This window comes from Lampetra planeri, chromosome 29 (genome assembly GCF_965212315.1).
Source record: "Lampetra planeri chromosome 29, kcLamPlan1.2.h2, whole genome shotgun sequence".
Taxonomy (NCBI): Eukaryota; Metazoa; Chordata; class Hyperoartia; order Petromyzontiformes; family Petromyzontidae; genus Lampetra; species Lampetra planeri.
In genome coordinates this window covers 6,926,289-6,949,446 of record NC_136135.1, presented here as the reverse complement: position 1 = coordinate 6,949,446, position 23,158 = coordinate 6,926,289, and the positions used below count along the sequence as shown (strand labels likewise).

Here is a 23,158-nt window from a genome sequence, read left to right as displayed (position 1 = left end):
TTCATACTCTTAGGTTCTTTCGGTAAAGTCACGTAGGTAAAAAATTATAATAATAAAATAATAATAAATGAAAATAACTAAATTAAATCACGACGTTTCGGAAGCAACACAAGCCTCCGTCATCAGGTCTAACTGCTATACAGAAACACACGTGTCTTGAATAGCTGTCTTCACACGCTACAGTAATTTTACTGGAGCAGTTACACCTGATGACGGAGGCTTGTGTTGCGTGCGAAACGTCGTGATTTAATGTAGTTATTTCCATTTATTTATTTTATCTTTTCCCTACCTGACTTTACCGAAATAACCTAAGAGTATCTTAACACCTGTTGTATTGCCAGAAAGGGTTAACCCTATTCTTATATTCTTCTAGCGTATACCGCTGCTGTTAGCTGTGGCCAGGAAATGAACTCTGGTGAACGGGTGCATCGTTAAGTGCCCCAACCCCTGTGCCAACACTCCAAGCTATTTGCCGAAGTCATCGAAAACTATTTGTTACGAGCGCGCGATTAAAACAGTCGCGGGCAAGCAGATTGCGGTTCGATGTTGCACTCACGGACGAGTGTGTTGTTCAATTAACGGTGCCTTCTTAAGTTTGGCATCTGAGTCATTTGTATCCGAGGCAATAAAATAATAAAAAATTGCCAAAGTCCTTCTTGGGTGTTGCCAAGCTCCACTCCGTTCACTGCGCGTTAGAATTGTCCAGGCTGCATCGTGGCTTAGAGGGCTTCTTCCGTGGAAGATAACACTGGTCAACACACTTTTTCTGGAATAAGGTATTCCAACGGTTTTAATGTAATTTTGGGGTGCTGATTCCAAATCTGGCATCAGTTTTTGTCTATCACATCAGGTTTTTGAGATATCAAATATTGCATTTTCAATAAAAACAGCAGAAGAAAAAATATAAAATAAATGTGGATATCTACATAAAATTATATTATAAACACACTATCCTAAAAATACAGCACCATATTTTAACACTAAAGCAGTCACTGACTCGCAACAACTTGCAATCATAAGTGACAGAGTTAATTTCGGGTAAAATCAATGAAAATGGGGTATGCCGATAGCATAAAAATGAGATGTGATAGAGCAAATCTGAGATCATATTTGGAATCAGCACCCTGAAATTAGTCTAGAACAGCTGCAAAAGTCCAGGCCAGAATTTTTGTTGTTGTTGTAGACCAGTGTATTCTTTCACGATGATGCATTACACTATTACAGATGTATTATTCGGTGATCAAACGGGTTTACAAATACCTTTAAATAAAACATCTGCCAAAGAGAATAGCTATTGAATATGCCAAATCGAGATCAATGAGTCATGTAGCATTATTGTGTATAAAGAGATTCCACCCCTCCCCCGCCACCGCCAACCACCCCATATCAGGGCATGTCCCAAAACTCCACAAAGGTGACACCTTCAACGATAGCAGTCCGTACGTTCACTGAGCGGCAGTTACCTTTGGAAGCAAGCGCTCAAACCCCGAATGTAAATACAGCGCGCTAACAACGACACTTATTGTGTCCCGAGCATCTCCTGCTGTAAACGTGTTAAGTTTGATATTTTTTTTTACATATATTTTTCCTTTCTCAGCCCGCTGTGCTCCAAAGACTTTAGAAAGCTGTCTCCCTGGCTACAGCGTCTGTTGTTGGGTTCGGGTGGGGGGTGGTGGTAGTGGTGGTGGGGGTGGCGGTGGTGGCTTGGAAGGGCTTGCAGGAGGGGGTTGTACCTTCTTTGGGCATCGGTCCACCTGGGTCCGCCCCGTGCATTGAGACAAACTTATAGCGGCAGCTCCAATCCCAACGCACACTCGCACGCACGCTGTCGCACGCTGCTGGCAGGACAAGATTGCTGCTTGGAGAAGAAAGATCCAAACCGCTCACACTCGCTGCCCCTCCACGTCACAAGATGGGCAACAAGGTTGGCACCGTTCAGGTGAGAATGACATCATCGCCATCATTGTAATCGTCATTTTATCATAATCATCATCAATGGAACTCATCACCTTCAGCAGCAATGTCGTCAGCGAACTTCCATGAACTTCATCATCGGCGTGATTGTCCGTGGCTTTTGTAAAAAAAAAAAAACTGCATCCTAGTTTTTTCATTTTTGATGTATATCCTGTCAAAAAAAGATGTATAATGTGCACCAGTAGTTTTTATTATGCCAAATATGTATCGTCTATTCATAATATAACCCTCTGATATGGGCTTAAATTCAGTCGTTAAAACAATGCCAATTATTTACACAGGGAATCTTCGTCGAGTCCCCAAGACTTTATCTCACGAGGGACATATACTTGGAGATGTTTGGCCAATTCCACTGTCGATGAGAGAGATTCCCCTTGTGGGAGAGGCAGAGGTCGCCACCGGGTACCCGATACCCGTACCCTACCCGATACCCGGCTACCCGTACCCGGCCGGGTACGGGTAGCAAACGTCACGTGTTTAGGGTCATTTGTCCGCTATACATTTCCACACGATCTGCCACTTGGCTGGGCGATTATTCGTGATAGCCAGGCCGCTTCTGAGAAAAAAAGAGCTACATAGCTCAGTGGGCCTTGGTAAAATAAAAAAAATAGTTGACACGGCAGCTGCAATTTTACAACAACAACAAAAGCTAAGCTATATAAGAATAGGTTTTACCCTTTCTGGCAATAAAACAGTTGTGTTGAGATGTTAAAACACCAAACAGCAACCTTTTGCAATGAATCATGTCTGTACTTTTAGGTTTTTTCGGTAAAGTCACGTAGGTAAAAAATAAAATTAATAGTTAATAAAAGCAATAATGGAAATAAAATAAAATAATAAATCACGACGTTTCGGATGCAACACAAGTCTCCATCATCAGGTGGGACCGTCTTGATGCAGTAATTTCAGCTGTGACGGTCCCACCTGATGACGGAGACTTGTGTTGCCTCCGAAACGTCGTGATTTATTATTTTCTTTTATTTCCATTATTACTTTTATTAACTTTTAATTTTATTTTTTACCTACGTGACTTTACCGAAAAAACCTAAGAGTATGAATCCTTGCAGTCACGAAAGCTTCAAATCTAGAATCATGTCTGCATGAACCACATATACTTTGTGGTCAACATGCAAACAAAAAACACGATGCATTGTCTTTGAAACTGATTGGTCCACACCAGGGAAAACTTTCTCAAGAGCCTAGTCTCAAACAGCTGTTCGCCTTTTGGCGTCCTCTGGTCTAATATTGTTTGAGACTAGGCGATGTATTCTTGCATGCATCCGTGTAGAGTTTTGAGTTTTTTTTTAAGTCGTTCGTATGCTTGGATTTTATCCGAGTGCTTTGGCCCCCCCACCCCTCACCCCCGCCCCCCTTATCAAATCTTGTGTTTGGCCCGTGTCCGAAACGTCTCGAACCGGGGTCGGCAACCAAAAAACAAGACGAGCCATTAAAAAAAAAAATATTCGGGTAAAACAAAAGCATCTATTTCAAGAGTCGCAATCCACCGCGTGGTGAACTCGAGACGGAGGGGTTCCTCAATAAAATAGCTGTCACGAGGCAAGTCCATCAAGAGCCACCACCGCATGCGGATCCGGAGACCCGCAAGGTGCCGACTCCCCCTGACCTACAGCCACCTTCACCATCGTTTCTCACCTCCGGCCGGCGTTTCCCACCGCAAAGGAGACGTCTTTAGAATCGCTATTTTGTGATTTTTATTACTACACGCTTTTTTTTAACTCACTCTGTCTGTCGTTGTTGGTGTCGTTGTTGTATCCTCAAATCTTACTAATAGGGGTTTTCCCCTTTTTCTGGCAACAAAACTGACACCTTTTGCAAGGAATCATGTTTACATTAACCACAGATGACGCCAAAAGGCGCACGTGGATTCTTGCATGCATCCGTGCGCCTTTTGGCGTCATCTGGTCGAACACCATATGAGACTAGGCTCTAAAGAAAGCTGTCTCTGGTGTGGACCAATAAGTTTCAAGGGCAATGCATAAATTATCAGTATTGTTTTTTGTTTGCATTTGACTGCAAGTATTGTGGTTAATGTAAACATGATTCCTTGCAAAAGGTGTCAGTTTTGTTGCCAGAAAAAAGGGGAAAACCCCTATTAGTATATTTTGGTACTGGCAAAGGAGGTCCCATGATGTAGCTCCTCAAATCTTGTAACTCAATTTTAACCCATTTCCCAATGTGGTATAGACTGCAAACTTGGTATACTTATGTCATACTGATGACAATACTATATTCTATCATAAAAAAATATATTTTTAAACATTCTTTTTTATATGTTATGTTTCGGCTTGGGTCTAATTGTCCACACTCAACTGGCTCTAATTCACCACGGTTCCTTACGTTGTGGCAAGATTCGGGGCCACTTCCAGGAGTCGTGGAGTTCTTCCATTTCTCGTACGGTACATTTCATTAAAGCGTGTTTAAAAAAAATGCTTAAGACACATTTATAAATAACGCGATCTAAACCCAAAAACCTATATTATGAATAATATTGGTCGTGAAAGCCTACGTACTACTTGTTTTCCTTCTTCTCAACAACGACAACGACAATCGGTATGCCAAATGGGAGCGGCAGATCCGTGTTGTGTGCAGCGTCCTAGCAACTGCTCAGCCGTTGGTACAAAGATGACCGGTCCCGGGCTGGGTTGTTAGCTCAGCAGCAGAAGAAGCAGCAGCAGCCGAGCGTTTCGCAACTAGCAAAGCGCAAGAGCAAGCAAAACAATTCAAACGAGGGCGACAGCAAGCTAATAAACAACATCTGTCAGCGAAAAGACATTATTATTATTATCATCAAGAGTCGCAGCAATTGTCGCTTTGTTGTTGTATCTGCTGTGAGTGGCCACACACACACACACTGCGTTGTGTTTGCACCCGGGCGAACAGATAATACGCAATTGAAGCGACCCGTCAATGGCAGGGAGGCTGCGGTGTAGCAATCAAACATCAGTGGTAGTCTCGGTGGGTGGGGGGGTTGGGAATGTTCGCAACTAAATTCAAGATGTTAACTACCTCGCCTCGTATACAGGAGGTCGTGGGGTTCGATCCCGACCCTGACCGCCTCTATATTTGGAGTCCGCGTGTCTCTCTCGCCGTGGTCGCGTGGATTTATTTTTTGTTGTGTCCGGGGGGTCCTCCGGTTTTTTCCTCCTCCACATTAAGTGTTCAGATTGTTCGGCTGCTATAAATCTCCACACAATAAGCCGCTTCGTTGAGCTATCATTTGTGGCCAGGTCGCTTCTAAAAAAACAAGCCAATAGCTTAGTGGGCCTTACTTGGTAAAATGAAAGAAAACAACTAAGTTTAGTAGTTCTAGATTTGAAGCTTTCGGGAAAGTCACGTAGGTAAAAAAAACAACAGAAATAAAATAATAAAAAATGATGTATCATTTTCACATGATTTATTTTCACGTATTTTTATTTTATTCATATTATTTTTTACGTACGTGACTTTACCGAAAAAACCTAAGAGTATAAAGTTGAGTAGTTTATCATTTTACCATCATCTCTTTCCCGCAAGCTCTTGGAATAAACCTGGCTCAGTTTAATAAACACGTTAACTCTGATCTATTACAACTTTGATTAGTGCTGTTTTATAGACATATGTTGTATGTTTTAGCGATTTGATTCCTATACTTTGTACTCCGATAGTTTGTTTTAGTTTTTGTTGTTGTAACGTTCTGACCCGGCCCTACCGGACACCTGTGAAACAAAGTGCTCTCATGGCTCATCGGATTTCTCCGAGCGAATAAAGATTCAGATGTTCTCTCTCCGCGTGAAATGAGAACACGCACTCTCACCCACGACGATTTGTGTAAGTCGACAACTGAGTTTACAGCCCTTGCAGGTCCCAAGTCCTTCAACTCAATCGGTCCACAAACTCTCTCCCGTGCGCTACAGTCACCCCCCCACCCCCCGCCCGCCACTTGTCCCACGGTTTATTATTTCGCTGACCCCATAGACTTTGGCTGCAGGATCGCCTGCGGCACCAACCCAAATGCGTTGCCAACTCCCTTCACCTTTTTGGTTCTTTCGGTAAAGTCACGTAGAAGAGAAATAATAAAATAATAAAAATAAAACATAATAAAATAATTATCACGACGTTTCAGCCACAACGCAAGCAGCCGTCCTCAGGTGAAGAACAGGTCTGTCTTCTCGACAGACCTGTTCTCCACCTGAGGACCTGTTCTCCACCTGAGGACGGCCGCTTGCGTTGTGGCCGAAACGTCGCGAGAATTATTTTATTATGTTTTATTTTTATTATTTTATTATTTCCATTCTACGTGACTTTACCGAAAGAACCAAGAAGATGAATCCCTGCAGTCACGAAAGCTTTAAATCGAAACTCCCTTCACGTTCACACAGCGACCGGACCCTCGTCTGTAACGCGCCAGGCATCCACGCGCGTGTTCTCGTTCAGCTCCAGGGTGGGAATTGGAAATGTAATTGCTGCGCTTACCCGGGTGGAGGTGGTGGAGGTGGTGGAGTGGCCTTGTCAGGTTTCTTGTTGCACGAATGTGCTCCGATTTATTTCCTTGTTTAATGTCAAAGTTCGTTGCCGCATCCCCTCCTCTTCACGGCTGCCACCTTGTCCACCGGCTCACCTCAGCCACGACTTCCCTGGTCTCATTCTCCGCACCGGACTTCAATCTTTTTGTCTCTCGTCTCTTGTTCTCACGAGCGCGTCCTTCCCACCGCCACTCGATTTGCTTCGATGAAAAAGATAAAAAAACAATCCCACAGCATCAGTGACCCCAGTTACTTGAACTTTAATTTCGATTTCAAGCTTTCGTGACTGCAGGGATTCATCTTCTTGGTTCTTTCGGTAAAGTCACGTAGAAGGCTTGGACAGCCCTGTTCTTCACCTGAGGACGGCTGCTTGCGTTGTGGCCGAAACGTCGTGAGAATTGTATTTTATTATGTTTTATTTTTATTATTTTATTATTTCCCTTCTACGTGACTTTACTTGAACTTGGTTTTTCATTCCTTGACCCACCTCCTTGACTTACTTCTAACGCACTGCTCTCCAAAGAGCAATGTAAACGGAGATTTTATTACGCTAATTAAAGCCCCAATTGTGATTATTTAGTGCCTGAACTTGAGAACTTGAATTGCTTAATAATGGCAGTGTTAGGTCACTGTGGTTTAAGTTGCAGATTTGACATTGTTTGGGGACGATTAGTGGTGCAATGTGCAATGGTTATCACGAATTGCTACCCACTGCCATGAACCGGGCGACCAAAGTTCGATTACTGGTTGCGGTGAACATAATTGACGAGTGACCAGACCTCACCTCACTGCCCTTTCAACAATTTGCACCGACTTGCACCGACCAGAGCAGTGAAGTATGGTCAACACCCCCACCCTCTCACAACTGACACGGCGTGCAGAGGCATTGATCCAGCAGTGGATTGAGAAATAGCTGTACATTTGTTAGAATTGGTTAATGCCGAGCGTATGGAGCCGATTAACCACGTGCAATATGCAGCGACTCCCCCGTCAAACGCAGCGACAGGGTGGACACTATTTTGGCAGAGTATCCAACAGAATCCGTGCCAAGTGCCATTGGGACCCTGCGCCTTGCACAGCCATTCAACACCGGGGGACATCTCCACGAAAATGTCTCTGTCGAGGCCCCCTCACGAAGTTTCCCGATATTTTGAACACCGATACCTGGCCAAGAAAAGGAACACGGGGACCAGCCGACGGAGATGGAGCGATGAATTCAGTTCGCACGCAGCATCGCGGGGAGGAGGGTGGCGTCTTTTGGGAGTCATTCATCCAGTAGCAGTGGATTAACCATGATGATGATGCCGCTGTTGATGATGATGCTGCTGATGATGATGCTGTTGATGATGATGATGCTGCTGCTGATGATGTTGCTGCTACTGCTGATGATGCTGCTGCTGATGATGCTGCTGCTGATGATGCTGCTGCTGATGATGATGCTGCTGATGATGATGATGCTGATGATGATGATGCTGCTGCTGATGATGTTGCTGCTACTGCTGATGATGCTGCTGCTGATGCTGCTGCTGATGATGATGCTGCTGTTGCTGATGATGATGGTGCTGCTGATGCTGATGGTGCTGCTGCTGATAATGATGATGGTGCTGCTGATGATGATGCTGCTGCTGATGATGATGATGCTGCTGCTGATGATGCTGCTAATGATGATGATGCTGCTACTGCTCCTGCTGATGCTGCTGCTGATGATAATGCTGCTGATGATGGTGCTGCTGCTGATAATGATGATGGTGCTGCTGATGATGATGCTGCTGCTGATGATGCTGCTGATGTTGATGGTGCTGCTGCTGATAATGTTGATGGTGCTGCTGATGATGCTGCTGCTGCTGCTGATGATGCTGCTGCTGATGATGCTGCTGCTGCTGATGATGCTGCTGCTGATGATGCTGCCGCTGATGATGCTGCTACTTACTGGGATCAAACTTGTCAGATTTAGAATCTATGCGGCACAGTTGTATGATCGGGTTTCATGACGCATTCGTTGACTCTGGTCTCTTTATGCGTTTGTTTAGCGCACTTTAGCTGAACCCATTTCGCTTGAGTCGTGTTGTGTGTACCCCGGGTGCAGGCTACGACGCTGCGGTGAATGTGCCCGGCTAGGTGTGTGTGTGTCTCTCTCTCTGTCGTTTTTTGCGTGTGGCGTAACTCAAAGGGGCTTTACTGAGCCGTGACAAATCAAAGGGAGGTGTGATTTGTGCCGATAGGGTTTCAATGAGAAGTCAATAAAACACGGCTAACCATTGGGCAAGAACTGTTTGTACTTCTGTTAACCCCCCCACCACCGCCCCGTTATTGAATCTGAGCGTTAGCCGGGCGGACGGTTAGGAGGCTTTTCAAGAGTTATTTATTTAGAAACTGAGATAAAAGCCATTGTGGGGGGTCAGTCCACACACGCGACGCACTGCACCGGTGGTGGCTTCGTTTCGCAACACACCGACGGACGGACCCACGACTCCAGTCAACGCGGTGCGGCACCGGCGACTCGGAGCTCGCCGATTGTTGCTGGCCGGCCGCTCTCTTTTTTTTTTCAACGTCATCAACATCCATCACATTTTATTAATGAAATGACAACACGGGGTCACTCCCACATGGAAGGGGACCTCTTCATTGTACAACACGAGTCATGGCACACAGGGGCAGGGCCTGCTTATCAGGGCAACATAGGAGGCGCTCAGCTGATGTTTCTGCCGATGACTTCGGCTCCTCCATCATGTCACTCTCAAGCCACTGTGGGGAGCGGAGGTGCAGCGGTTAGCGCGACGCTGCGCTGCGAACCTGGCTACCCGGGTTCGATTCCCGCTCACGGCAAACACCGCCAGTGACGATTTTTTGAACCGGTCTCTGGGCCTCCCCTAGGTCGACTCAGCCTCAAATGAGTACCTGGTGCGGTGTGTGAACATCGCCACCGGGGAGACAAAGGCGGCCGGGTGTCGTGTTGGCCACCCACCCTTTCGCGTGCCGTGCCGGCCTTCATAGGTTGCTACTCGCTAACAGCACTTGCCCCCACAGTCTGTTAAGGCTACACAGGGGATCTGTATCTTTGTCTCAAGCTGTAGCTCGTCTCCTTTGCGGGCAGCCGTTTAAACTTTAAAGAGAATGTGTTTAATTTGGCAGGGAATGGGTCACCATGGAATGTGACGACAAAATGTTCAAGTCAATAGATTCCTGTAGGCACGAAAACTAAATAGACGCAGTTTATTCCATCGTCTATTTTGTTTATTCAAGTCAGAATGTGTTTGTCACCTGCCGTATACATGCTCATACCTGTCAACTGCTTATCAGTGCCTAGCTTATTACAGAGCAATTCAGACCGTATCGGTCACCCCGTGCCCCTTATACATCTCGACGTTCATTCCTTCAAAGCCCCATCCCAAGGGAGAAACACAAAAAATAGACTAAACAATTTATTTTGCCCGTATTGAAACGGCTGTACGCCGTATGGACCTGAAAACTCAATTCCCCTGTACAGGAATTCGGGGTAAACCGCGTGGGTTTACATCTGTGTGCTTGCTGCTGTGTTTGCGTTCAAGTCGCTCCGCGTGTGATGCGTCTCTCGAACTATTTTGGTCGAAGACAAAAACTAAAAAATGATGTGGAGGTTTCGTGACTGCAGAAATTACTCTTTGGTTTTTTCTGTAAAGTCACGTAGAAAGAAACAAATTAATTAAATAATAGAACCAAAGAGTAAAAAAAAAATCTTCTTCTTTGAAAGGTTACGACCCCTGCCTGGGTGTGACGATCCCCCAATCAGGCTCAGTGGTCATCCCACCCCCTCCACCACCACCACCACCACCACCACCAAAGATCCCCCGTGTAGCCTCAACAGACTTTTTGGGGCAAGTGCAGTCAGCGAGCAGCACCACTGTGGCACACCACACCCGACCGCGCCTACTACGCACTGCATCAGATGCTCAATTGAGGCTGAGTTGACCTAGGGGAGGCCCAGGACCCGTTCAGATAATCGTCACCGAAGTTGGCCGTGAGCCGTGAGACCAACCTCAAGTGGAAAATTGGGATCTTGGGATTATTTTCGAATTTCCCCGCCGACAAGTGACGTCACCAACTTTGGCGGGCAAAAGCACGGTCGTGACGTCACAGGGAGCGCCGCCATTTCCGCGACATCACGTGTTCGAATTACTCCAAAAACAAACCCAATAATATTCAATCTCGCATCGAGGCGACATTTTCCGATTTTGTCGGATTACGTATGTATTTGTGATTCCAAACATACAGTACCCTGGCGTTTACAAACTAAGTTGCCTCTGTGGTAGCAGTTACATTAGGGAAACCAAACGACATGTCTCGGACCACATCCGTGAACACAAGGCAGACCTGAAACACGGTAGGAACAACTCCTCAGCCGTGGCAGACCACTGTTATAATTCAGTGGGCCCACATGACATTGACTTCTCCAAGGAGGAGGTTCTCTGCAAGTCATCCGGCTACCATGAGAGATTCGTTCATGAGGCCATCCACATATCCAAACACAGAGACAATTTCAACCGAGAAGATAGATTCTGGCCCAGCAATCATTGGGAGGACGTGATAAACCATTTCGGGTCTTGATTGATTGTGTTCATGTTTACGGTGACTTTCAGACCACATTCCACTCGCTGGCACTGACTATATATCTTTTATATTCTCCTCACGGATCGGAGTCTTTGCTCCACTGCAAGTTTCCTCCTACCACTCTCCCATTGACATATTCCTTTGCTTCCTCTCAGTACCTTTCACGCGACTGTCAATGGTATGGCGTATAGTAGATTGTATAATAATAAATAGTGTAATGTTTAATATAATGTACAAGGTAATATATAGTATCATAATTGTATAGTGAATATACAGCTGTGTGGTATACATTAAGGTTTGTAGAATAATACATAGTGTAATATTATAATGTACAGTATAAGGTATAGGGTAGTGTATAGTAACGCAGTGTATAATTCAATGTTGGGGTTTGTCTATGGCAGTACATAGTACGGTGTCGACATAGAAGTGTAATGTATATTGTTAGTAGCTCAGCTTATTGGAGAGTATATTGAGTTTATTGATTATATTGATGTCGTTTATATTTTAGTTTTTTTTAATCAGTTTACTATATGGTAGTCATTATATAGTTTAGTGTATACCCAGTTACTTAATGTTAATAGCTCAGCTTATTGGAGAGTATATTGAGTACATTGATTATATTGATGTAGTTTATATTTATTTTTTTCACATCGGTGTATTGTATGGTAGTAGGGTATTTGTAGTTCTTTAGAAACTCCTTTTTTGTTGTCCACATAATGCGCGAGTTTGATACGCGGTGATTTGGCTGCTGCAGCTCTTTACCATTAAAATGTCCCTCCCTTTATTTATGCTAATCCTATTTGCCTCCCTTTATCACTGCTAATCCTACATAATATACTAGCATAATATGACTTTGAGACCCCCCACCACCTACACATTTCACAAGTAGTGACTAATCCCATCTCTGCATTTGTCATCAATATGCTAAATTCCTCTGTTGATATGTAAACTCCTTTGTCAAGGCTCTCTCTTCCTCCGACCCAGCTTAAAAATACGCTGCCAAGCTTAGCAGTGTTCATTAGGACGTTGTCTTCCCGACAGCCCTGTTCTTCACCTGAGGACGGCTGCTTGCGTTGTGGCCGAAACGTCGTGAGAATTTTACCTGAGTATGTGTTATTTTTATTATTTTATTATTTCCCTTCTACGTGACTTTACCGAAAGAACCAAGAATATTAGGTATGTTTGACTTGATTTTCGCACCGTACATAACCAACTAATCAGAGGTGCGGGGGAAGGACGACAAGCTAAACACAAAAAGAAGTTAGAAAGAAATTCGTTTTCAATCTCCATTATTTAAAAGTGCATCGCTCCAATGGCTTCCTAATATCGGAAGAAAGAGCGCTCCAGACGGCCGCAGAAAGGGCGCGAGGCGGTGAGCGTCTTTGCTCGATGGTCAGCGGAAAATCCGTCGCTGCGAGGATGCTGACGGTTTACGCTCCTCGACGAGGTTCACTTGTGGGCGAGCACTATGTGTGTGTGCACAAGGGACCGTCCATAAATGACGTCACGCACCTAGGGGCGGGGGGGGGGGTCAGATATTTGTGACGATGTGTGACAAGGGGGGGGGAGGGTTGAGAAATGTGACGTCACATCAAAATGCGCAACTTTAAATAAATATAGACAACACGTTCTACTTAATTAACACAACATCAGAGTGCAGCGGCACATGAAATACGCACTACAATGACAATAGTTTAAAGCGATTTGAAGCATGTTTTATTTTTGCGGAGGGGGGGGGGGGCAGAACTTTGTGACGTCATATTTGAGGGGGGGGGTCTGACTTTTTGTGACGCCGTGTGACGAAAGGGGGGGGGGGGGTCAAAAATCGTCCAAAATCGAGTGACGTCATATATGGACGGCCCCCAAACGAGCGCGACCCTCAATCGCACCGACGATAGGGGAGCTCGTCTTCCCATTGTTTTTGTTGCTGTTGCTTTTATCGGAACAAAACGCGAGCTTGCTACAGCGCGCCACACACAGCTCGCTCAAACCAGCCGTCACAATTCACGGAGGACGGTCCCGACGTAACGGAACCACGTAAAAGGGGGGGGGGGGGGAGAGGTTGACAAGGTGGGAAAAGAGGAGCCCGCTGCCCCAGTCAAGCGGGGACATCACATCGGGGCAAGGGTCGCAACCGGGTACCCGATACCCGTACCCTACCCGATACCCGGCTACCTGTACCCGGCCGGGTACGGGTACCCGTTTGCGACCCTGGTGCGGCCGGGTACGGGTACGGGTAGACCGTGAGTCACTGGTGAGTAGCCGTTTGTCACTCAATTCGGGTAGGGTACGGGTACGGGTAGAGAACGGGTACCCGTACCCGGCCGGGTACGGGTACGGGTACCCATTTGCGACCCTGGTGCGGCCGGGTACGGGTACGGGTAAGGAATCAAAACCCGTTTGCGACCTCTGCATCGGGAAGAGGATGAACATTCAATGTGGGGAGGTGGGGGGGTAACTGGGTAAGATTGTAAGTCCGTCAGAGCGTGCCGGGTGGATTGGTTGCCCAGCACGTGCTGGAGGAGGCTGTCACGTGGCTCTGAGGCCACGTGGGGCTGACGTCCACTCACACACAACACAATTTCCCATAAATATGCGAAATTCCTCTTGATATGCAAATTCCTTTGTCAAGGCGCTCTTCTCCCACCAACCCAGCTTAAATATACGCTCCAAGCTTGGTGGTGTTTCATTCTTCACCTGAGGACGGCTGCTTGCGTTGTGGCCGAAACGTCGTGATAATTATTTTTATTATGTTTTATTTTTATTATTTTATTATTTCCCTTCTACGTGACTTTACCGAAAGAATCAAGAAGACAATACGGAACGTCGACTTGGGGGCCCTCCATAAATGACGTCACGCACCTAGGGGGGGGGGGGAGGGGTCAGACATGTGTGACGAAGTGGGGGGGGGGGGGTCAAAAATCTTCCAAAATCGCGTGACGTCATTTATGGACGGCCCCTAACCTGGGGATTGATGGGGAATGGGGGGGGGGGGGGCTCGTCTCCCACGAAACCCCTCGTACCTAACCGGCGAGTCGCCGCCACGCGGCTCCGTCTCCGTGCGCGCCAGGCGAGCCAGCTGGTGCTCTACTGGTTCCCCATGAGCGCGCCGTGCCGAGCCGTGCTCATGCTGTGCCGCGAGTTGGGACTCAGCACCGAGCTGCGCGTCGTCGACCTCATGAAGGGCGATCAGCTCAAGGACGACTTCCAGCTCATCAGCCCCATGCACACCGTGCCGGCCATCGACGACGGCGGCCTGCGACTCTGGGAGAGGTGAGGGGCGTGTGGATGAGGGTGGCGGGGTGGGGTGACGTGGGGGGGGGGAGCAGAGCGCTCGGCTGCACGTGGTGGTAGGGGACGGGGACACGTGGTGGTAGGGGATAGGGACACGTGGTGGTAGGGGACGGGGACACGCGGTGGTAGGGACAGGGACACGTGGTGGTAGGGGATAGGGACACGTGGTGGTAGGGGACAGGGACACGGGGTGGTAGGGACAGGGACACGTGGTGGTAGGGGATAGGGACATGTGGTGGTAGGGGACAGGGACACGCGGTGGTAGGGACAGGGACACGTGGTGGTAGGGGATAGGGACACGTGGTGGTAGGGGACAGGGACACGGGGTGGTAGGGGATAGGGACACGTGGTGGTAGGGGATAGGGACACGTGGTGGTAGGGGATAGGGACACGTGGTGGTAGGGGATAGGGACACGTGGTGGTAGGGGATAGGGACACGTGGTGGTAGGGGATAGGGACACGTGGTGGTAGGGACAGGGACACGTGGTGGTAGGGGATAGGGACACGTGGTGGTAGGGGATAGGGACACGTGGTGGTAGGGGATAGGGACACGTGGTGGTAGGGACAGGGACACGTGGTGGTAGGGGATAGGGACACGTGGTGGTAGGGGATAGGGACACGTGGTGGTAGGGGATAGGGACACGTGGTGGTAGGGACAGGGACACGTGGTGGTAGGGGATAGGGACACGTGGTGGTAGGGGACAGGGACACGTGGTGGTAGGGGATAGGGACACGTGGTGGTAGGGGATAGGGACACGTGGTGGTAGGGGATAGGGACACGTGGTGGTAGGGACAGGGACACGTGGTGGTAGGGGATAGGGACACGTGGTGGTAGGGGACAGGGACACGTGGTGGTAGGGGATAGGGACACGTGGTGGTAGGGGATAGGGACACGTGGTGGTAGGGGATAGGGACACGTGGTGGTAGGGGATAGGGACACGTGGTGGTAGGGGATAGGGACACGTGGTGGTAGGGACAGGGACACGTGGTGGCAGGGGATAGGGACACGTGGTGGTAGGGGATAGGGACACGTGGTGGTAGGGGATAGGGACACGTGGTGGTAGGGGATAGGGACACGTGGTGGTAGGGACAGGGACACGTGGTGGTAGGGGATAGGGACACGTGGTGGTAGGGGATAGGGACACGTGGTGGTAGGGGATAGGGACACGTGGTGGTAGGGGATAGGGACACGTGGTGGTAGGGGACAGGGACACGGGGTGGTAGGGGATAGGGACACGTGGTGGTAGGGGACAGGGACACGTGGTGGTAGGGGATAGGGACACGTGGTGGTAGGGGACAGGGACACGTGGTGGTAGGGACAGGGACACGTGGTGGTAGGGACAGGGACACGGGGTGGTAGGGGACAGGGACACGGGGTGGTAGGGATAGGGACACGTGGTGGTAGGGGATAGGGACACGTGGTGATAGGGGACAGGGACACGTGGTGGTAGGGGACAGGGACACGCGGTGGTAGGGACAGGGACACGTGGTGGTAGGGGATAGGGACACGTGGTGGTAGGGGATAGGGACACGTGGTGGTAGGGGATAGGGACACGTGGTGGTAGGGGATAGGGACACGTGGTGGTAGGGGACAGGGACACGGGGTGGTAGGGGATAGGGACACGTGGTGGTAGGGGACAGGGACACGTGGTGGTAGGGGATAGGGACACGTGGTGGTAGGGGACAGGGACACGTGGTGGTAGGGACAGGGACACGTGGTGGTAGGGACAGGGACACGGGGTGGTAGGGGACAGGGACACGGGGTGGTAGGGATAGGGACACGTGGTGGTAGGGGATAGGGACACGTGGTGATAGGGGACAGGGACACGTGGTGGTAGGGGACAGGGACACGCGGTGGTAGGGACAGGGACACGTGGTGGTAGGGGACAGGGACACGGGGTGGTAGGGGACAGGGACACGTGGTGGTAGGGGATAGGGACACGTGGTGGTAGGGGACAGGGACACGCGGTGGTAGGGATAGGGACACGTGGTGGTAGGGGACAGGGACACGGGGTGGTAGGGATAGGGACACGTGGTGGTAGGGGACAGGGACACGTGGTGGTAGGGGATAGGGACACGTGGTGATAGGGGATAGGGACACGTGGTGGTAGGGGATAGGGACACGTGGTGATAGGGGACAGGGACACGTGGTGGTAGGGGATAGGGACACGTGGTGGTAGGGGATAGGGACACGTGGTGATAGGGGACAGGGACACGTGGTGGTAGGGGACAGGGACACGCGGTGGTAGGGGATAGGGACACGTGGTGGTAGGGGATAGGGACACGTGGTAGTAGGGATAGGGACACGTGGTGGTAGGGGACAGGGACACGTGGTGGTAGGACAGGGGGCACTGCATAGACGCGTGGGACGAGGAGACACGAGACTTTGACACAGAGATCAATCACACCTCTTGGGAATGTCTACTAAAGAGCATTTTGCAAGCATGAGATGGCCGGGTGGCTCGGAGGTCAGAGCACTGAGCTGACATGGCTGAGATGATGGCTGTGAATCCAGGTAGCCACCTGTGATTGAACTGGGTGCTTAAATGTAGTGATCTTGATGGTCTCAGCCCGGTCACCAATGACCGCGCACATGTTTATTTTACGCTTCTTTTCGTTGTTAAATTTGGCGACATTCCAGCTTTGAGAACGAATTGTTGGCTTGACCGTCACGTGACAAAATTGACCCTCCTGTTGTCGAGCGGATCGGAACGTGCTGCCCGCTTCGGCGTGTGCGCCGCGGGCCACTTGAAGGGACCTCAGAGGCAGCTCTGTGACATCGGCTTCCTGCGGAGGCACGATGCACTTGCTCTGTGCTACCGAGATAGTGGCGCGATTGGGACGAAGTAAAAATAAAAGAATCACGTTACCAAAAGAGCATCGCGGGCAGGTGCCTGCCCACACGCGCACAGCCAGAGAGCCTCGTCCTGCTCCCGACGGGGCAAAGAAGAGACACAGGGAGGAGCGGATTCGAGGTGGCACGGTCGTTCATAAAAGTTGAAGGCGGTATAGTACTATAGTAATAGAGCAAGTGCAGAATCACCGAACCGGCATTGATAGCTTGAAAGCATTTAGCACGGGGCCCTTGAAAGTGTGGGGCCCCGTAGCATCTGTAGCTACTTTTGCTACTCGGATAATTCGACACTGATGGGGGGGGGGGGGGGATCCTCTTTGTCTTTGACCTCTCTACCCCCCCCCCCCCCCCGTTCCACACGGCAGCCGCGCCATCCTGCAATACCTGGTGAACAAGTATGGCGCCAAGAAGGCGGACGCCCTCTACCCGCGGGAGGCAGCTGCCCGCGCCCGCGTGGACCTCATGCTCAACATCAGCCTGAGCACAGTAAACAAGGCCATCTTGGAGTACATGGTCAGTGGGAACGTACCAATTTGCTCCCACGGAGGGGTTTGGTAGGTGGTGGTGGTGACAGCGGTTAGCGCTGCGCTGCGAAACGTGGCGACCCGAGTTCGATTTCCGCTCACGGACACCGACGCCGGTGACGATTATGTGAACCGGGCCGACTGGGCCTCCCCTAGGTCGACTCAGCCTCGAGTGAGTACGTGTTGCGGTGTGTAAACGTCGCCACCGGGGAGACAAAGGCGGCCCGGCATGGTGCTCGCGACCCACACCCTTCGTGTGCCGTGCCGGCCTTCATAGGCGCTCGCTAACAGCTCTTGCCCCAACGGTCTGTTAAGGCTATACGGGGGATCTTTGTTGCACCCCTCTCATAGTGAAAACATGGATCCTACCGTCGTGTAACCCTTCACGGTGATTTGCTGCCACATCGCTGTCCAAGGTGCGATGCAGGATCACTTTTGATGGAATTTTCACTCGAACTGGTATTGGCCAGAACATCGCAATGTCGAGGAATGACCTGCAATTGGGATTAAACACACAGCACCAGTAACATGCACTCCGCACACCTCCAAACAACTTGGCAGGAGCCTTCTGACAAAAGTCTTGAGACTCGGCGAGACTTTCGTGGAAAATCAAAACAATCACAAAATAAAAAAAAAATGCTATGATAATAATGGTATCAGTTACCCATAACTCTGTGTATTTTGTGCGTGTCTATATCATTTTTTTATGTATGTGTCCTATGTGATTTTTTGCACGCCTGTTTTTGTGTTTTCATATGTATGCGTATCTGCCTCCGTCTTTGTATTGCACGAAATGCTTGGCCTTAATAGGTTCTCGCGAGAGCACTTGCCACAACATTCTGTTTTAAAGGCTCTGTTGATGATAGTTGTCGTCTGTGTGTGTATGTGCGCGCATTTGTCTTGGCTATGCAGCGCCCTCAGCTGTTCCAGAAGAAGCCAGCTGACCCAGAGAAGGAGACCAAGGTGAAGGAGGCGCTGCAGTTCCTCGAAAAAACCCTGCAGGCAAACCAGTACCTGACAGGAAACCACATGACCATCGCAGGTGAGACTTTCTGGCCGGCTCTGCGAGCTGATTTGAGGCTGGGCCTTTAGGGGCTGCAGCCCATGGCCTCGGATTTTGAGGGGCCCTAATTTTGACAGTTCTATTGATCAAGAAACATGTGCAAAGAAATTTGAACTGAGGCTGAAAAGTGCTTCAGAGAAAGGGTGAAAAGGGGTGTGCGTGGAATTGCATTGAGACAGGAAAGACGAACACCTACATTAGAGGACACACACAAGTAGTTAACCTCCCTTTCCTGTTCCGAGACGACGGCAAGTTGAAGGGTGGGTCCCGTCCACCTTCTGAATTTCGGAACGCGCACAGCGGTTTGGCGTGCCACGTGCCCTCCCGCATGGTCTTGCGGGAGCCCCGGTACCAATAAAATTGTTTTATTTTAGTTTTTCTTCCGCTTCTGTTCCGATGACGTGCACGTACGCGTACGTCATCGGAACGGCAAAGGGGTAAGAGAGAGATGTTAAGTCAAGTGGGCCTGTGCAGACACGTCGCTCTCAGGAATGACGGCCGGGCGGTGACAGTGATTGCTAAGTGGCAGGCAAAGGTGGGAACGGCACGCAAAGGATGTCCATCGCAGAGATGGCGAGCTTAGCCCGGTTCATGTGCAGGCACCTGGGTGGGTTGTTGCATCGCGAGACTGATAATAACAATAATTTACACTTGTAAGGCACATTTTATCCATAGATCCCAATGCCTTCCATGCATGGAAAGCAGGAAATAAACAGAACGAGGGTAGTAGTAATAGGTTTTTACCCTTTTAACTGGTACAAAAACTGACACCTTTTTACAGGGAGTCATGTTTGCAATAACCACAACACAAGCAGTCAAAATGCAAACAAAAAGAAACAACTCTGATAATGATATTCACTGTCCTTGAAGTTAATTGGTCCACACCCAGGACAGCTTTTCTTAGAGCCTAGTCTCAATTGGTGTTGGACCAGATGACTTCAAGAACAATGCATATCATTATCAGAGTTGTTTATTTTTGTTTGCATTTTGACTGCTTGTGTTGTGGTTATTGCAAACATGATCCCTTCTATAAAGGTGTCAGTTTTTGTACCAGTTGAAAGGGTAAAAACCTACTACTATATTTTGCCACTGGTAAAGGAGGTCTCATAGTGTAGAACGAGAGTAGTTTAATCTAGATTTGAGGGTAGTTTAACAGCACTCGACACAGCCGGGTGGTGGCGGATTTAACGACGCATTTATGTTTACGCGATCTAACCCAAAAACCTCGATTGTGGAGAACGAGGGTAAATGGACAAAACTAGGGGATAAAGGCCAGTTTAAAGCGGCGAGCTTTCAAGATTGACTTAAATATATCTAACGATGGTGGCAACTTAGAGGGAGGTTGGCTTCATCCTCACTTCCGATATTCGGAAGCCACTGGAGCTAAGCACTTTTAAATCTAGATTGAAAACCAATTTCTTCAGAACTGCTTTGTGTGTGTTTAGTTTGTTGTCCTTCCCCCGCACCTCCGATGAGCACGGTTGGCTACGTACGGTGCGAAAGAAGTTAAACGTGCGTACAACCCCCGTCACGCACTCCCCCTACCCCCCCCCCGCGCCAGACCTGTGCATGGTGACGGACGTGAGCATGCTGGAGCCCATCGCCTACAACCTGGCGTCGTACCCGTCACTCGTCGCGTGGATCGGGCGCATGAAGCAGCTGACGTACTATGGAGAGTGCAACCAGGGCCTGGAGGACTTCAAGAAGTCCATGCAGTAGCTGAGCGTCGGCCAAACGTGGAGCGCGGCCGGCCAGCTACCGAGGTCCGGGTCTGGGCGCGTTTTAGGGTTCTACGATTGCTATTCTTAGGTTTTTTCGGTAAAGTCACGTAGGTAAAAAATTACAGCTATCGTGCTGTGACGGTTCCACCTGAAGACGGAAGCTTGTGTTGCCTCCGAAACGTCGTTATTTTTATTTTTATTTTACTTTTATTAATTTTAATTTTTTACCTACGTGACTTTACTGAAAAAACCTAAGAATATGAATCCTTGCAGTCACGAAAGCTTCAAATCTAGAATTCTACGATTGCTGTTCACCGGCCGGGGTGGTACAGGCAATGGGTTTCTTAAATGGTTGTAATGGAGAGAAAAAAAAAACCCCAAAATGTTGAGAATTGGATTGAATGCGACGCAAAATGTACAACGCGACTTCGTTTGCCACGCACGTTTTGTGATTCAGTGCGAAGGGCATTGAAATTCGCGCTGCAGTTCAGACTCACAGTGGGGATGGATATGCTTTGAGATATTTATAGGCAAGTAATGAAACTTAACTATTTTAAACTTTTTATTTTACCACTGAGCTATACAGCTCTTTTTCAGAAGCGACCTGGCCACAAATCATAGCTCAACGAAGTGGCTATTCACGTTGAAATATATAGCGGCAAAATACCCGAAACGCCCGATTCTAAATGTGGAGGGAGATAACGGAGGATCCGGATAAAAAATCCACGCAATCACAGGGAGAATATGCAAACTCGAAATATACAGGCGTCGGGATCGGGATCAAACCCACGACCACCTGGATACCAGGCAAGGTAGTTAACATCTCACTACCGTGGGAGCCGCACGACGCATCGAGTCGTTGTTTAATTTGTATTTTGACACATGACACGTCCTTTGAATTGTGCATGAGAGTAGATTAGTTACAACTTATGCGAATCACATGCTGTTGGATTTGGGCGCAAGGTTACATTGGTTACATGCCTGATATATTGTATATTCTCCATATTAATTGCTGCCCTCGAAATAATCTCATAGTCTCTGGGCCCAGACCAAACATTGTTCTCATTGATACCACCTGAGATGGCAAAACTTGAGTTATACCAACATCTTTTAAATGGTCAATAAAACCGAATAATGCAATAACATTAGTTTATGTTATGGCATAATCCCCTTTGACTAAGCCATATAGAGACACCGGTAACTCTAAATGTTACACTACTCGTGGTAACCAAAATCTCATCTGGTCCATTGCCTACACGGATTTCCTTTCGTTTTCCTGCAGAAGACAAGCAGGTGAAGGGGGTGAATGATCTTATTCCCGCTCTGCGGCAAGACAAATGTGCCGATATGCACGGTACAATCTTCACGTATGAAATAAGGACTCATTCCTGTACGGTCACTGGCTGTGTTCGCAAATCCTGGATTTGAGACCGGCAGTGATATACAGCACGACCCACAACCCGCCCTAAATTAAGTCCAGTTATGTAACGCAATGGAATAGGAGCGCTTTTGTAAGAGCAGTTGGCATGTTGAGGTTTCACGCCCCCCGTAACTTATCAAATAGCCCAGGGCCATGCCCTCTCTTTAGATGACCTGACATTTGAGACACAAGTCACCATACTCAAATATTATTTTTCGTAGGATTTCCATTCAGTTTAATTCGATGACATGGTCATGAATAAAGTTTAAAAGAGTAACTAACCAATGATGTGAGGGTCCCATGTAAGGTTTGTAATAATACACGACTAAACATTAAAAACACGTTTTTTTTCTCAGATATGTTTACCAGTGTAATTGTGTAAATAACAAATTAATGGATTATTTTAAATACAATGTCTCCCTTTTATTTTAACCAAAGAGAAAACACACCTATGCGTTTATCAGGAACATTGTGGTTTTTTTGTGTTGTATTGTCAACTCAACATCAAGCCAGGCCTGGCAATATTTGAAACTTTACAAATCTGGCTATTGCTGCGGTGTTTGCAGAATAGTTTCTCTCAACAGCAGTCAGCTTTTCATTGCGAAGTTTAAACCAAACACTCAATAGTGTGCAAATACTGTGCTGTATCTGAAGTGTCAGTCACACGGCGGGGTGAGTTTTGCGGGTGCCTCCCTATCCCCGGATGGTTCGTCTTTGCCCTGCTGCGGCAGGAGTTCCTTGTGACCGTCTCTGATACGTGGCCAAGCCCAGGCAAAATTGGCAACCAACGGGTCTGGGGCCAGCTTTGATCCGAGTGACAAAAGATCACGTGTGTACACAATGGCACTCGAGTGGGGCGCCTACCTGCGACGGCTTGCAAACTGTTTTCGCCATATGAAGCTTTCACGAGCTGGCAAATGCCTTAACTCAAAGAGGCTTCCACTATGCGGTGCTATGATGATAACAAGTACTCTAGTTGTAAGAAGTTACGAAATGGCCATATAAGTAAACATTCCTTGAGGACAATGGTACCTAAGCTTCTGTATAGAGACTAGGACATCCATGTGCATCCTGTATCGTGTAAGTCATCACGCAACTGAATGTAGGATGTCATCACTGTATAAACACATTTTCACGAAGCGCGACCCTTGTGCAATTTCTGAGCGAGTTCGTCAACACCGTAAAAACGCAGTCCTTT

General features: G+C 48.4%; 1 protein-coding gene across 1 annotated transcript; it reads left to right on the top strand.

Annotated features, from left to right (window-relative positions):
- The first annotated feature begins 1,794 nt into the window (after positions 1–1,794).
- LOC144728636 (glutathione S-transferase 1-like) lies at positions 1,795–23,099 on the top strand. The gene is made up of 5 exons (XM_078608200.1): positions 1,795–1,939; positions 14,155–14,357; positions 17,598–17,745; positions 18,669–18,798; positions 20,381–23,099. The coding sequence occupies exons 1-5, from the start codon at positions 1,913–1,915 to the stop codon at positions 20,536–20,538; spliced, it is 666 nt and encodes a 221-aa protein (XP_078464326.1). The 5' UTR covers positions 1,795–1,912; the 3' UTR covers positions 20,539–23,099.
- The last annotated feature ends 59 nt before the right edge of the window (positions 23,100–23,158 follow it).